The sequence below is a fragment of the Oncorhynchus keta genome, chromosome 29, assembly GCF_023373465.1.
Source record: "Oncorhynchus keta strain PuntledgeMale-10-30-2019 chromosome 29, Oket_V2, whole genome shotgun sequence".
NCBI classification, from domain to species: Eukaryota; Metazoa; Chordata; class Actinopteri; order Salmoniformes; family Salmonidae; genus Oncorhynchus; species Oncorhynchus keta.
This window is the reverse complement of record NC_068449.1, coordinates 13813182-13826157: the sequence shown is the minus strand read 5'-3', so window position 1 is coordinate 13826157 and position 12976 is coordinate 13813182. Positions and strand designations below refer to the sequence as shown.

The 12976-nt window shown below is 46.7% G+C and overlaps 1 protein-coding gene across 4 annotated transcripts in view; it reads right to left on the bottom strand.

Annotated features, from left to right (window-relative positions):
- Nucleotides 1-12976, bottom strand: part of LOC118382087 (estrogen-related receptor gamma-like) — a 388793-nt gene that overhangs the window by 211524 nt on the left and 164293 nt on the right. For all 4 annotated transcript variants that reach the window (XM_052485994.1, XM_052485992.1, XM_052485991.1 and 1 more), the window contains exon 2: nt 4896-5027. In XM_052485994.1, coding sequence (XP_052341954.1) covers nt 4896-5026 — 131 coding nt within the window. In that variant the 5' untranslated portion in view covers nt 5027. The remainder of the gene's footprint in view (nt 1-4895; nt 5028-12976) is intronic.

Genomic DNA, 12976 nt, shown 5'->3' with positions numbered 1-12976 from the left:
TCCCCTTCTCTCGACCTCTATCCCCCTCTCTCTACCTCTATCCCATTTTCTCTACCTCTATCCCCCTCTCTCCAACTATATCCACCTCTCTCTACCCCTATCCCCCTCTCTCTACCTCTATCCCCCTCTCTCTTCCTCTAACCCCCACTCCAACTATATCCACCTCTCTCTACCTCTATCCCCCTCTCTCCAACTATATCCACCTCTCTCTACCCCTATCCCCCTCTCTCTACCTCTATCCCCCTCTCTCTACCTCTATCCCCCTCTCTCCAACTATATCCACCTCTCTCTACCCCTATCCACCTCTCTGTACATCTATTCCCCTCTCTCTACCTCTATCCCCCTCTCACTACCTCTATCCCCTTCTCTCGACCTCTATCCCCTTCTCTCGACCTCTATCCCCCTCTCTCTACCTCTATCCCCTTTTCTCTACCTCTATCCCCCTCTCTCCAATGATATCCACCTCTCTCTACCCCTATCCCCCTCTCTCTACCTCTATCCCCCTCTCTTTACCTCTATCCCCCTCTCTCCAACTATATCCACCTCTCTCTACCTCTATCCCCCTCTCTCTACCTCTATCCCCCTCTCTCCAACTATATCCACCTCTCTCTACCCCTCTCTCCCTCTCTCGAACTCTATCCCCCTCTCTCTACCTCTATCCCCCTCTCTCCAACTATATATCCACCTCTCTCTACCCCTCTCTCCCTCTCTCGACCTCTATCCCCATCTCTCTACCTCTATCCCCCTCTCTCCAACTATATCCACCTCTCTCTACCCCTCTCTCCCTCTCTCAACCTCTATCCCCCTCTCTCTACCAATTCAATTCAATTCAAGGGCTTTATTGGCATGGGAAACATGTGTTAACATTGCCAAAGCAAGTTGAGGTAGATAATATATAAAGTGAAATAAACAATAAAAATTAACAGTAGACATCACACATACAGAAGTTTCAAAACAATAAAGACATTACAAATGTCATATTATATATATATATACAGTGTTTTAACTACCTCTATCCCCCTCTCTCCAACTATATCCACCTCTCTCTACCCCTCTCTCCCTCTCTCAACCTCTATCCCCCTCTCTGCAACTATATCCACCTCTCTCTACCCCACTCTCCCTCTCTCGGCCTCTATCCCCCTCTCTCCAACTATATCCACCTCTCTCTACCCCTCTCTCCCTCTCTCCAACTATATCCACCTCTCTCTACCTCTATCCCCCTCTCTCCAACTATATCCACCTCTCTCTACCCCTTTCTCCCTCTCTCGACCTCTATCCCCCTCTCTCTACCTCTATCCCCCTCTCTCCAACTATATCCACCTCTCTCTACCTCTATCCCTCCCTCTCTATCTCTATCCCCCTCTCTCTACCTCTATCCCCCTCTCTCTACCTCTATCCCCCTCTCTCTACCTCTATCCCCCTCTCTCTACCTCTATCCCCCTCTCTCCAACTATATCCACCTCTCTCTACCCCTCTCTCCCTCTCTCCAACTATATCCACCTCTCTCTACCTCTATCCCCCTCTCTCCAACTATATCCACCTCTCTCTACCCCTCTCTCCCTCTCTCGACCTCTATCCCCCTCTCTCTACCTCTATCCACCTCTCTCCAACTATATCCACCTCTCTCTACCTCTATCCCCCTCTCTCTACCTCTATCCCCCTCTCTCGACCTCTATCCCCCTCTCTCCAACTATATCCACCTCTCTCTACCTCTATCCCCCTCTCTCCAACTATATCCACCTCTCTCTACCCCTCTCTCCCTCTCTCGACCTCTATCCCCCTCTCTCTACCACTATCCCCCTCTCTCCAACTATATCCACCTCTCTCTACCTCTATCCCCCTCTCTCTACCTCTATCCCCCTCTCTCCAACTATATCCACCTCTCTCTACCCCTCTCTCCCTCTCTTGACCTCTATCCCCCTCTCTCTACCTCTATCCCCCTCTCTCCAACTATATCCACCTCTCTCTACCCCTATCCCCTCTCTCTACTTCTCACTACCTCTATCCCGTTCTCTATACCCCTATCCTGTTCTCTCTACCTCTATCCCCCTCTCTCTACCTCTATCCTCCTCTCTCTACCTCTATCCCCCTCTCTCTACCTCTATCCCCCTCTCTCTACCTCTATCCTCCTCTCTCGACCTCTATCCCTCCCTCTCTACCTCCCTCTCTACCTCTATCCCCCTCTCTCTACCTCTATCCCCCTCTCTCTACTTCTATCCCCCTCTCTCAACCTCTATCCCTCCCTCTCTACCTCTATACCCCTTTCTACCTCTATCCCCTCTCTCTACCTCTATCCCCCTCTCTCTACCTCTATCCCCTCCTCTCTACCTCTATCCCCCTCTCTCTACCCCTATCCCCTCTCTCTACTTCTCACTACCTCTATCCCGTTCTCTATACCCCTATCCTGTTCTTTCTACCTCTATCCCTGTCACTCTACATCTATCCCCCACTCTCTACCTCTATCCCCCTCTCTCTACCTCTATCCCCCTCTCTCTACCTCTATCCCCCTCTCTACCTCTATCCCCCCTCTCTACCTCTACCCCCCTCTCTCTACCTCTATCCCCCTCTCTCTACCTCTATCCCTCCCTCTCTATCTCTATCCCCCTCTCTCTACCTCTATCCCCCTCTCTCTAGCTCTATCCCTCCCTCTCTACCTCTATCCCCCTCTCTCTACCTCTATCCCCCTCTCTCTACCTCTATCCTCCTCTCTCTATCCCCCCTCTCTACCTCTATCCCCCTTCTCTCTCTCTATCCCCCTCTCGCCAACTCTACCCCCTTCTCTCTCTCTATCCACCTCTCTCTACCTCTACCCCTTCTCTCTCTCTATCCCCTCTCTCTACCTCCTCTTGTCTCTTGTTTCTCTTCTGTATCAGTCTCTGCTCCACCTCTCCATACAAACTCCATATCCCTTTTTCATTGTACCTCTTTCTACGTTCTTTCTCCTTTTTGTCACTGTTTTACACACACTATTTCTCTATCTTGACTTCTCTCCTTCTTTCTGAGTCTCCCTCTCTCTTCCTCCGTGGTCACTAACATGTTCATTGAAGCAGTCAGACACAGAAGCAAAGGAAACAGACCCAAACAGTAACCCTAACCACATTATAAACACAACCACAATCCAACCATAACATAATCGCAAACACAATTCAACACATTTTAAATACACCCACTGACAATTATTAAACACTAAAACTAACCCCAAATTACAAAGTATACCATCACTGCTGAAACAACACAGAGACGCTTTTAATGAACCTTCAGACGTAAGACAAACCAAAGCATTTAGAAACATCACAACGGTGAACAAGCAACAAACATGTTTTCAGATGCTCACTGTCACCAGGGAAACAAAACAACACAATAACAAAGCAACCACGTGTTAAAACCAAGTATAGAGTTGATTTGTTATAATTCATTGGTATTAGATTTAAAAGGTGATTGAATGCTGCTGAATTGTTACGTCGGTAATGCATTTCTTTTGAAGGAATATTCCTTTAAAGAACAAGTGAAATAGATTGATTTACTTTTCGGTTTTGACCAATAAGGTAGCTTGTTAATTAAGCTGAGGCCAATGGGAGAGTTGACCTGGTTAACAGGAGGCCTGGGAAAGAGACGTTGAAGAAAGAGGGAGAGATGCTGAAAAAGGGATGGAGAGAAAAAGAAAGAAAAACTATAAAAGAAGACGAGAAAAGTTCAACAAAACCCAGATCTACCGAGTTTTGAAGGGAAATATTGATTTTATTTTATTCATGAGTTATTTTTTTATTAAGAAAAACTTAGTAGAGATTGAATCTACCGTTTCATTGTGGATGTATTTGACAGCCTCGAGGTTAGCCTAGCGTCATGCGAGAACTGGAGAGAATTACTTGTGGAAGATTAACGAGTTCATGTTACCATGGGATATGTGTTGCTGCTAAGGAGCACTGTCTGCATTGATAGCTGTGCATCTTGTGAGGACACCTGCACGGAACTGCTATACTTCGCTGAGGAATATATAGGAGTAGTGAGTAACCACAACGGTGGGGTGCTTCGGGACTTTATGTGTGTCGCCATTTTTTGGGCGGAGCTCCAACGCGCGCCAACGGGTTTAACCAAGCTTGCAATTCATTTGGACATGGGTTGTGAAAAATCATTGGGGTCTATTATTTATTTATTTTGATGTGGTACATTGAAAATGTGATAATATACATATTGAACCTTATGTCTGTTGCGTTGGTCATTTACTGTTTCAGTTTCATTTAATGCATGGGAAAGCATATCCGTATATAATAACAACAATCTATAATCGTTCTATCTGAAATGAATCCCCTAGTTTGTCATCATCCTAGCAAGTTTATAATAGGGATTCTTATTGGAGATGTGCTTCTCATCTAATATCCCATGCTGTTCAGATATTCTAAGTAAGGTAATATCACGAGAGTCACATTTGAGCCTGGTGTGAGGGTTACACATTAAACAGCAGCCAGCCCAGTAACCCTTGTACACAACAACTAGCTAGCTGACCATTAAAGTGTCAACACAACTTACTGTCAGCTACTGTACTCCGACTAACCTCATCACAGACCTGGGGATCATTCAGGTGGGGGACATGTACTGAACATTACACACACACACACACACACACACACACACACACACACACACACACACACACACACACACACACACACACACACACACACACACACACACACACACACACACACACACACACACACACACACACACACACACACACACACACACACACACACACTAACAAAAACAACACATTTTATCTTCACACACTACAACATTGAGACATGGAAAAGACAACAGTACTTTGAATTGGCTTTTGATGTAGTGTGTGTCTGTGCGTGTATGTGTGTGTGTGTGAGCATGTTTCCCTCTCTTACCTTGGGTTATAAAGTGCATGTGTGTCACGCATGTGAGTGGCGTCGAGGTCGTAAGTCTGTTGCATTCTCCACGCACTGCCACATTTGCCGTATTTATCTTCGCTATTAACCTGGGCCTTTGATACGTTCATTCTACAACACAGAGAATCACAGGGAACATGGGGTCAGATAGGAGCAGCAGTCTGGGGAGGAGAACACAGAGACAGTAGGACTGACACCTCAAACAGACAGGGAACAGGGGGTCAGATAGGAGCAGCAGTCTGGGGAGGAGAACACAGAGACAGTAGGACTGACACCTCAAACAGACAGGGAACAGGGGGTCAGATAAGAGCCGCAGTCTGGGGAGGAGAACACAGAGACAGTAGGACTGACACCTCAAACAGACAGGGAACATGGGGTCAGATAGGAGCAGCAGTCTGGGGAGGAGAACACAGAGACAGTAGGACTGACACCTCAAACAGACAGGGAACAGGGGGTCAGATAAGAGCCGCAGTCTGGGGAGGAGAACACAGAGACAGTAGGACTGACACCTCAAACAGACAGGGAACAGGGGGTCAGATAGGAGCAGCAGTCTGGGGAGGAGAACACAGAGACAGTAGGACTGACACCTCAAACAGACAGGGAACAGGGGGTCAGATAGGAGCAGCAGTCTGTGGAGGAGAACACAGAGTTAATAACCTGTACCACAGCACATGTAAAAACACTTGCTTCAAAGTGGATGTAAGTTCAGCATGAGGGGCATATTTCAGCAATGTATTTCACTACATGAGTTATTGATTGATAGATGATTGCTACTTTTCCACATTAACAATATACGGTGGATGTAGCACAGCCATTTAGGAAATTATATTTTGAATGCCCCCAACTGTACATACTAAATGATGGTCAGACAGGACACCTGAGTACAATGGAACAGGTTTACTGACGCTACCTTAGACAGACTAGAGACTCAGAATATTACAGACAGACAGACAGACAGACAGACAGACAGACAGGCAGGCAGGCAGGCAGACAGACAGACAGACAGACAGACAGACAGACAGACAGACAGACAGACAGACAGACAGACAGACAGACAGACAGACAGAGGGAGACAGACAGACAGAGGGAGACAGACAGACAGACAGACAGACAGACAGACAGACAGACAGACAGACAGACAGACAGACAGACAGACAGACAGACAGACAGACAGACAGAGGGAGACAGACAGAGGGAGAGAGACAGACAGAGGGAGACAGACAGACAGACAGACAGACAGACAGACAGACAGAGGGAGACAGACAGACAGAGGAGAGAGAGACAGACAGACAGACAGACAGACAGACAGACAGACAGACAGACAGACAGACAGACAGAGGGAGGGAGAGAGACAGACAGACAGACAGACAGACAGACAGACAGACAGACAGACAGACAGACAGAGGGAGACAGACAGACAGACAGACAGGACCTGTATATACAGTATAAGATGACAACAGATGCTGCTTACGAACACTTTTTATGGCCTTGAGCTATGGTAATGTTTACCGACATCTGTGACAGGCCGCATGCACAGCAGAGGTCGTTCATGGTAAATGTTTAACGGCTGCATTTACCGGACAGTGTTACTTAGGAAAGGGTTGTGTGTGTGACATGAATAGAAGCGTTCCTGGACAGTTGTAATACGCAACGGGTATTATTGGTCTTGGGATAAAAAGCAAGGAAAGGGGATAGACTGTTAGCTGTCAATCAAGTCCCACCTCTGCATCAGGGGAGGAGCTGTCTACAGGGTGATAAGGTAACCCCTGGCAATGGAGTCAGAATCATCGTCTGAAAATGTTTTTTTTTTAAGTTTTAAAAGTACGGACAGTCCAGACAGTTTGACGTCACTGAGAGGAAACTGTGTGTGTGTGTGTGTGTGTGTGTGTGTGTGTGTGTGTATATGTGTGTGTGTGTGTAATGAAATTTCCAGGTGCCCTACATTAAAAGAGAAAACCTGGGAAAGACCCCTAGACTAATAATACATTTAAAAAAATCAGAACGTGAAAAAATAGAGGGTCAAATTTAGACATTCCACTGCAAACGAAATGTCTTAAAACTCACTCTTAAAATAGATAGAGCTAAAATCACTGTAATTGAAAACCAAAAACACTAATCTAAATGTGGTCAGAAAATCTGTGAAAACACTCATCTAAATGTGGGTAACAAATCTGTGAAAACACTCATCTAAATGTGGGTAACAAATCTGTGAAAACACTCATCTAAATGTGGGTAGCAAATCTGTGAAAACACTCATCTAAATGTGGGTAACAAATCTGTGAAAACACTATCTAAATGTGGGTAACAAATCTGTGAAAACACTATCTAAATGTGGGTAACAAATCTGTGAAAACACTATCTAAATGTGGGTAACAAATCTGTGAAAACACTATCTAAATGTGGGTAACAAATCTGTGAAAGAGTATAAAAGGCTAATGGTAATACCTTCACTCTCTGTTTTCTCTCCTGATTCATCTCTTTTTTCTTTCATTCTGTCTATTCAGCCTGATATTTTTTTTTATATATTATAATACACATATATTATAATAATTGTTAATTTGGGTATGAGACAAAATCATTTTAGAGAAAGAATGTGATAATCTGGTCGTCCTTTCATTTTTGTGTAATACGTTGTGTCTGTTGTTATCTCCATGTGTGTATCAGTAAATACGTCAGAACATGGACCTCACATACAGATAAAGACATGTTTACCACACAAACACAGACACACTGGAACACTGTGTGTGTGTGTGTTTGTGTGTATGTGTGTGTGTGTGTGTGTGTGTGTGTGTGTGTGTGTGTGTGTGTGTGTGTGTGTGTGTGTGTGTGTGTGTGTGTGTGTGTGTGTGTGTGTGTGTGTGTGTGTGTGTGTGTGTGTGTGTGTGTGTGTGTGTGTGTGTGTGTGTGTGTGTGTGTGTGTGTATGTGTGTGTGTGTGTGTGTGTGTGTGTGTGTGTGTGTGTGTGTGTGTGTGTGTGTGTGTGTGTGTGTGTGTGTGTGTGTGTGTGTGTGTGTATGTGTGTGTGTGTGTGTGTAAATCCATGCCTGCATGCATATATGTACACCTGTATCCATGTGTACAAGCCTATACGTGTGTGCATGTACAGAGAGAGTACACTCAGTCCTGATGGTTGTGTGTGTGTGTGTGTGTGTGTGTGTGTGTGTGTGTGTGTGTGTGTGTGTGTGTGTGTGTGTGTGTGTGTGTGTGTGTGTGTGTGTGTGTGTGTGGCTGGCCAGGCCGGCAGGCTATGGCAAAGTAGAAAAAGGCCCGTGTGTGTAATGTGTTGGCTTTAGTTCCAGTTGAGTGAACAGGATGAATGGATAAGGTTCTGCAGACAGGGCTCCAACACACAGCCATGGACAAGCCCCGGCTCAGCCCAGCTCAGCGTTCTATCTACTGTAGGGGCTCAACTCAATACAGCGCCTGCCGCGCGCTACGTATTCACTTACATTAGTGGTCAAATAGCAACGTGGAGCAGCGGGATTAGCACAACATTGCTTTATTACAGTACGCTTGTGGTGTGATAATCGGATTGAGTTTTAAACACTACCTTCATAAAATATAAAAGGTTATTTGGGGAGAAAGACCATTACTTTGGAGAGGGTTTAGTCTACAATATATACAGCACAGCAGCAGTGTTAGGAGACACTGCTTATCTTGTACTTTTAGGAGGAGAATTAGTAGAATTGTAGGAGGAGATTTTAGGAATTTAGGAGACTTGCCTAGTTAAACTTTTTTTTTAAATCACAAAATAAACGCTGCAATATTTCATACTAAATATATTTTTATTTCAAGAAAAAATTCACGTAAACAAAATATATATTAATAATAAATGATATTGAAAACAAATAAACTTAAATACTTATGGTCTCAAATCAAAGCCTAAAAATCAGCAGCATGCAAAGCAAAATACAGACTAAGTCAATAAAAAAAATTGCAACATACACAAATGTGCACACAACACATTCACACGTCACGATGTGCACAAGTTAACTTTAAACTACTAATTATTACAAATATCTCTCCCACGTAACAACAACTTAATACACTACCACTACCATACCACCAGAGAGACAGACACACCTGACCCCTATACATACATCACTACCATACCACCAGAGAGACAGACACACCCGACCCCTATATATACATCATTACCATACCACCAGAGAGACAGACACACCTGACCCCTATATATACATCACTACCATACCACCAGAGAGACAGACACACCTGACCCCTATACATACAACACTACCATACCACCAGAGAGACAGACACACCTGACCCCTATACATACAACACTACCAAACCACCAGAGAGACAGACACACCTGACCCCTATATATACATCACTACCATACCACCAGAGAGACAGACACACCTGACCCCTATATATACATCACTACCATACCACCAGAGAGACAGACACACCTGACCCCTATATATACATCATTACCATACCACCAGAGAGACAGACACACCTGACCCCTATACATACAACACTACCATACCACCAGAGAGACAGACACACCTGACCCCTATACATACAACACTACCATACCACCAGAGAGACAGACACACCTGACCCCTATACATACAACACTACCATACCACTAGAGACAGACAGAGCAAGAGAGAGAGAGAGAGAGAGAGGGAGAGAGAGAGAGAGAGAGAGAGAGAGAGAGAGAGAGAGAGAGAGAGAGAGAGAGAGAGAGAGAGAGAGAGAGAAAACGCGACTGCAATCTCAGTACTCTCAGAGAGGAGAGGAGAGGAGAGGAGAGGAGAGGAGAGGAGAGGAGAGGAGAGGAGATGAGGAGCGGAAGACAACAAAAGTACGTGATAAAATGGAGGTCTGGAAGAAGGGAAGGTGTGGACCCTCAGGAGGAGTATGTCAGGGGCTAACCAAGTCTAGACCCAGGCTGTATAAACCAACATTAACAAGATATGTCGGCTTACAATGATACATAACAAGCATCATGCAGTACTTGGAGAAAGAGAGTCAGAATTTTTATACATTAACGTATAATGTATTGTAATATTTCCTACTTTTAAAAATAAAACCCAAACTTGTCAGAATAAATCTCTGCTTCAAAACTATAATTTCACAATGAGGAATAATGGACTGATGTTGTATATAAAGGAATGTACAGTATTTAAAAGGAAAAGGGATTGGATAGGAGAAGAGGAGAGTCTGATAGAACAGTAGCGAAGGAGAGAAAGGCACTGAGGGGGACAGAGAGAAGAGAAGCGAGAGAGGAACTGAGGGGGACAGAGAGAGGAACTGAGGGGGACAGAGAAGAGGAGAGAGAAAGGCACTGAGGGGGACAGAGAGAAGAGAAGAGAGAGAGGAACTGAGAGGGGAACTGAGCGAGGAACTGAGGGGGACAGAGAGAGGAACTGAGGGGGACAGAGAAGAGGAGAGAGAAAGGCACTGAGGGGGACAGAGAGAAGAGAAGAGAGAGAGGAACTGAGAGGGACAGAGAAGAGGAGAGAGAAAGGCACTGAGGGGGACAGAGAGCAGAGAAGCAAGAGAGGAACTGAGGGGGACAGAGAGAGGAACTGAGGGGGACAGAGAAGAGGAGAGAGAAAGGCACTGAGGGGGACAGAGAGAAGAGAAGAGAGAGAGGAACTGAGAGGGACAGAGAAGAGGAGAGAGAAAGGCACTGAGGGGGACAGAGAGAAGAGAAGCGAGAGAGGAACTGAGGGGGACAGAGAAGAGGAGAGAGAAAGGCACTGAGGGGGACAGAGAGAAGAGAAGCGAGAGAGGAACTGAGGGGGACAGAGAGAGGAACTGAGGGGGACAGAGAAGAGGAGAGAGAAAGGCACTGAGGGGGACAGAGAGAAGAGAAGAGAGAGAGGAACTGAGGGGGACAGAGAAGAGGAGCGAGAAAGGCACTGAGGGGGACAGAGAAGAGAAGCGAGAAAGGCACTGAGGGGGACAGAGAGAAGAGAAGCGAGAAAGGCACTGAGGGGGACAGAGAAGAGAAGCGAGAAAGGCACTGAGGGGGACAGAGAAGAAGAGCGAGAAAGGCACTGAGGGGGACAGAGAAGAGAAGCGAGAAAGGCACTGAGGGGGACAGAGAGAAGAGAAGCGAGAAAGGCACTGAGGGGGACAGAGAAGAGAAGCGAGAAAGGCACTGAGGGGGACAGAGAAGAGGAGAGAGAAAGGCACTGAGGGGGACAGAGAGAAGAGAAGCGAGAAAGGCACTGAGGGGGACAGAGAAGAGGAGAGAGAAAGGCACTGAGGGGGACAGAGAGAAGAGAAGCGAGAAAGGCACTGAGGGGGACAGAGAAGAGGAGAGAGAAAGGCACTGAGGGGGACAGAGAGAAGAGAAGCGAGAAAGGCACTGAGGGGGACAGAGAAGAGGAGAGAGAAAGGCACTGAGGGGGACAGAGAGAAGAGAAGCGAGAAAGGCACTGAGGGGGACAGAGAAGAGGAGAGAGAAAGGCACTGAGGGGGACAGAGAGAAGAGAAGAGAGAGAGGAACTGAGAGGGGAACTGAGGGGGACAGAGAGAAGAGAAGAGACAAAGGAACTGAGGGACACACACACACACACACACACACGGATTAGTACACAGGACATTGAGCAAAATTACGCCAAGTACCTGTGCGTGTGTCCATGCCTTGCTGATGCTTAGTTACTCACTCAAGTGTTGCTGGTCCATCTGTGAATGGAAGGCCCGTGACTGTGCGTGTGTGAGGGTATGTGTGTGTGTGATGGTGAAGCTGTGATTGATGAGACAGGTGCCATTCTTCCTAATGCAGAATCAGGAGCCCTGAGGAGCACAAATGCCACCACTGGCCTCCCCCTGTCCTTCCTCCCCTCTGCCCCGAAACACCCAGAGGAGAGTAGTGACTCACCCAGGGGAGAGTAGTGACTCACCCAGAGGAGAGTAGTGACTCACCAGGAGGAGAGTAGTGACTCACCAGGAGGAGAGTAGTGACTCACCAGGAGGAGAGTAGTGACTCACCCAGGGGAGAGTAGTGACTCACCCAGAGGAGAGTAGTGACTCACCCAGAGGAGAGTAGTGACTCAGCCAGAGGAGAGTAGTGACTCACCCAGGGGAAAGTAGTGACTCACCCAGATGAAAGTAGTGACTCACCCAGGGGAGAGTAGTGACTCACCCAGAGGAGAGTAGTGACTCACCCAGAGGAAAGCAGTGACTCACCCAGGGGAGAGTAGTGACTCACCCAGAGGAAAGCAGTGACTCACCAGAAGGAGAGTAGTGACTCATCCAGGGGAGAGTAGTGACTCACCCAGAGGAAAGCAGTGACTCACCCAGGGGAGAGTAGTGACTCACCCAGAGGAGAGTAGTGATTCACCCAGGGGAGAGTAGTGACTCACCCAGAGGAAAGTAGTGACTCACCCAGAGGAGAGTAGTGACTCGCCCAGAGGAAAGTAGTGACTCACCCAGAGGAAAGTGACTCACCCAGCAAAAGCAGTGACTCGTCCAAAGGAAAGCAGTGACTCACCCAGAGGAAAGTAGTGACTCACCCAGAGGAATGTAGTGACTCACCCAGAGAAAAGTAGTGACTCACCCAGAGGAAAGTAGTGCCTCACGCAGAGGAAAGTAGTGCCTCACCCAGAGGAAAGCAGTAACTCACCCAGAGGAAAGCAGTGCCTCACCCAGAGGAAAGTAGTGACTCACCCAGAGGAAAGCAGTGACTCACCCAGCAAAAGCAGTGACTCATCCAAAGGAAAGTAGTGCCTCACCCAGAGGAAAGCAGTAACTCACCCAGAGGAAAGCAGTACCTCACCCAGCAAAAGCAGTGTCTCATCCAAAGGAAAGTAGTGCCTCACCCAGAGGAAAGCAGTGACTCATCCAAAGGAAAGTAGTGCCTCACCCAGAGGAAAGCAATGACTCATCCAAAGGAAAGTAGTGCCTCAATCAGAGGAAAGCAGTGACTCATCCAAAGGAAAGTAGTGCCTCACTCAGAGGAAAGTAGTGCCTCACCCAGAGGAAAGCAGTGACTCACCCAGAGGAAAGCAGTGACTCATCCAAAGGAAAGTAGTGCCTCACCCAGAGGAAAGCAGTGACTCATCCAAAGGAAAGTA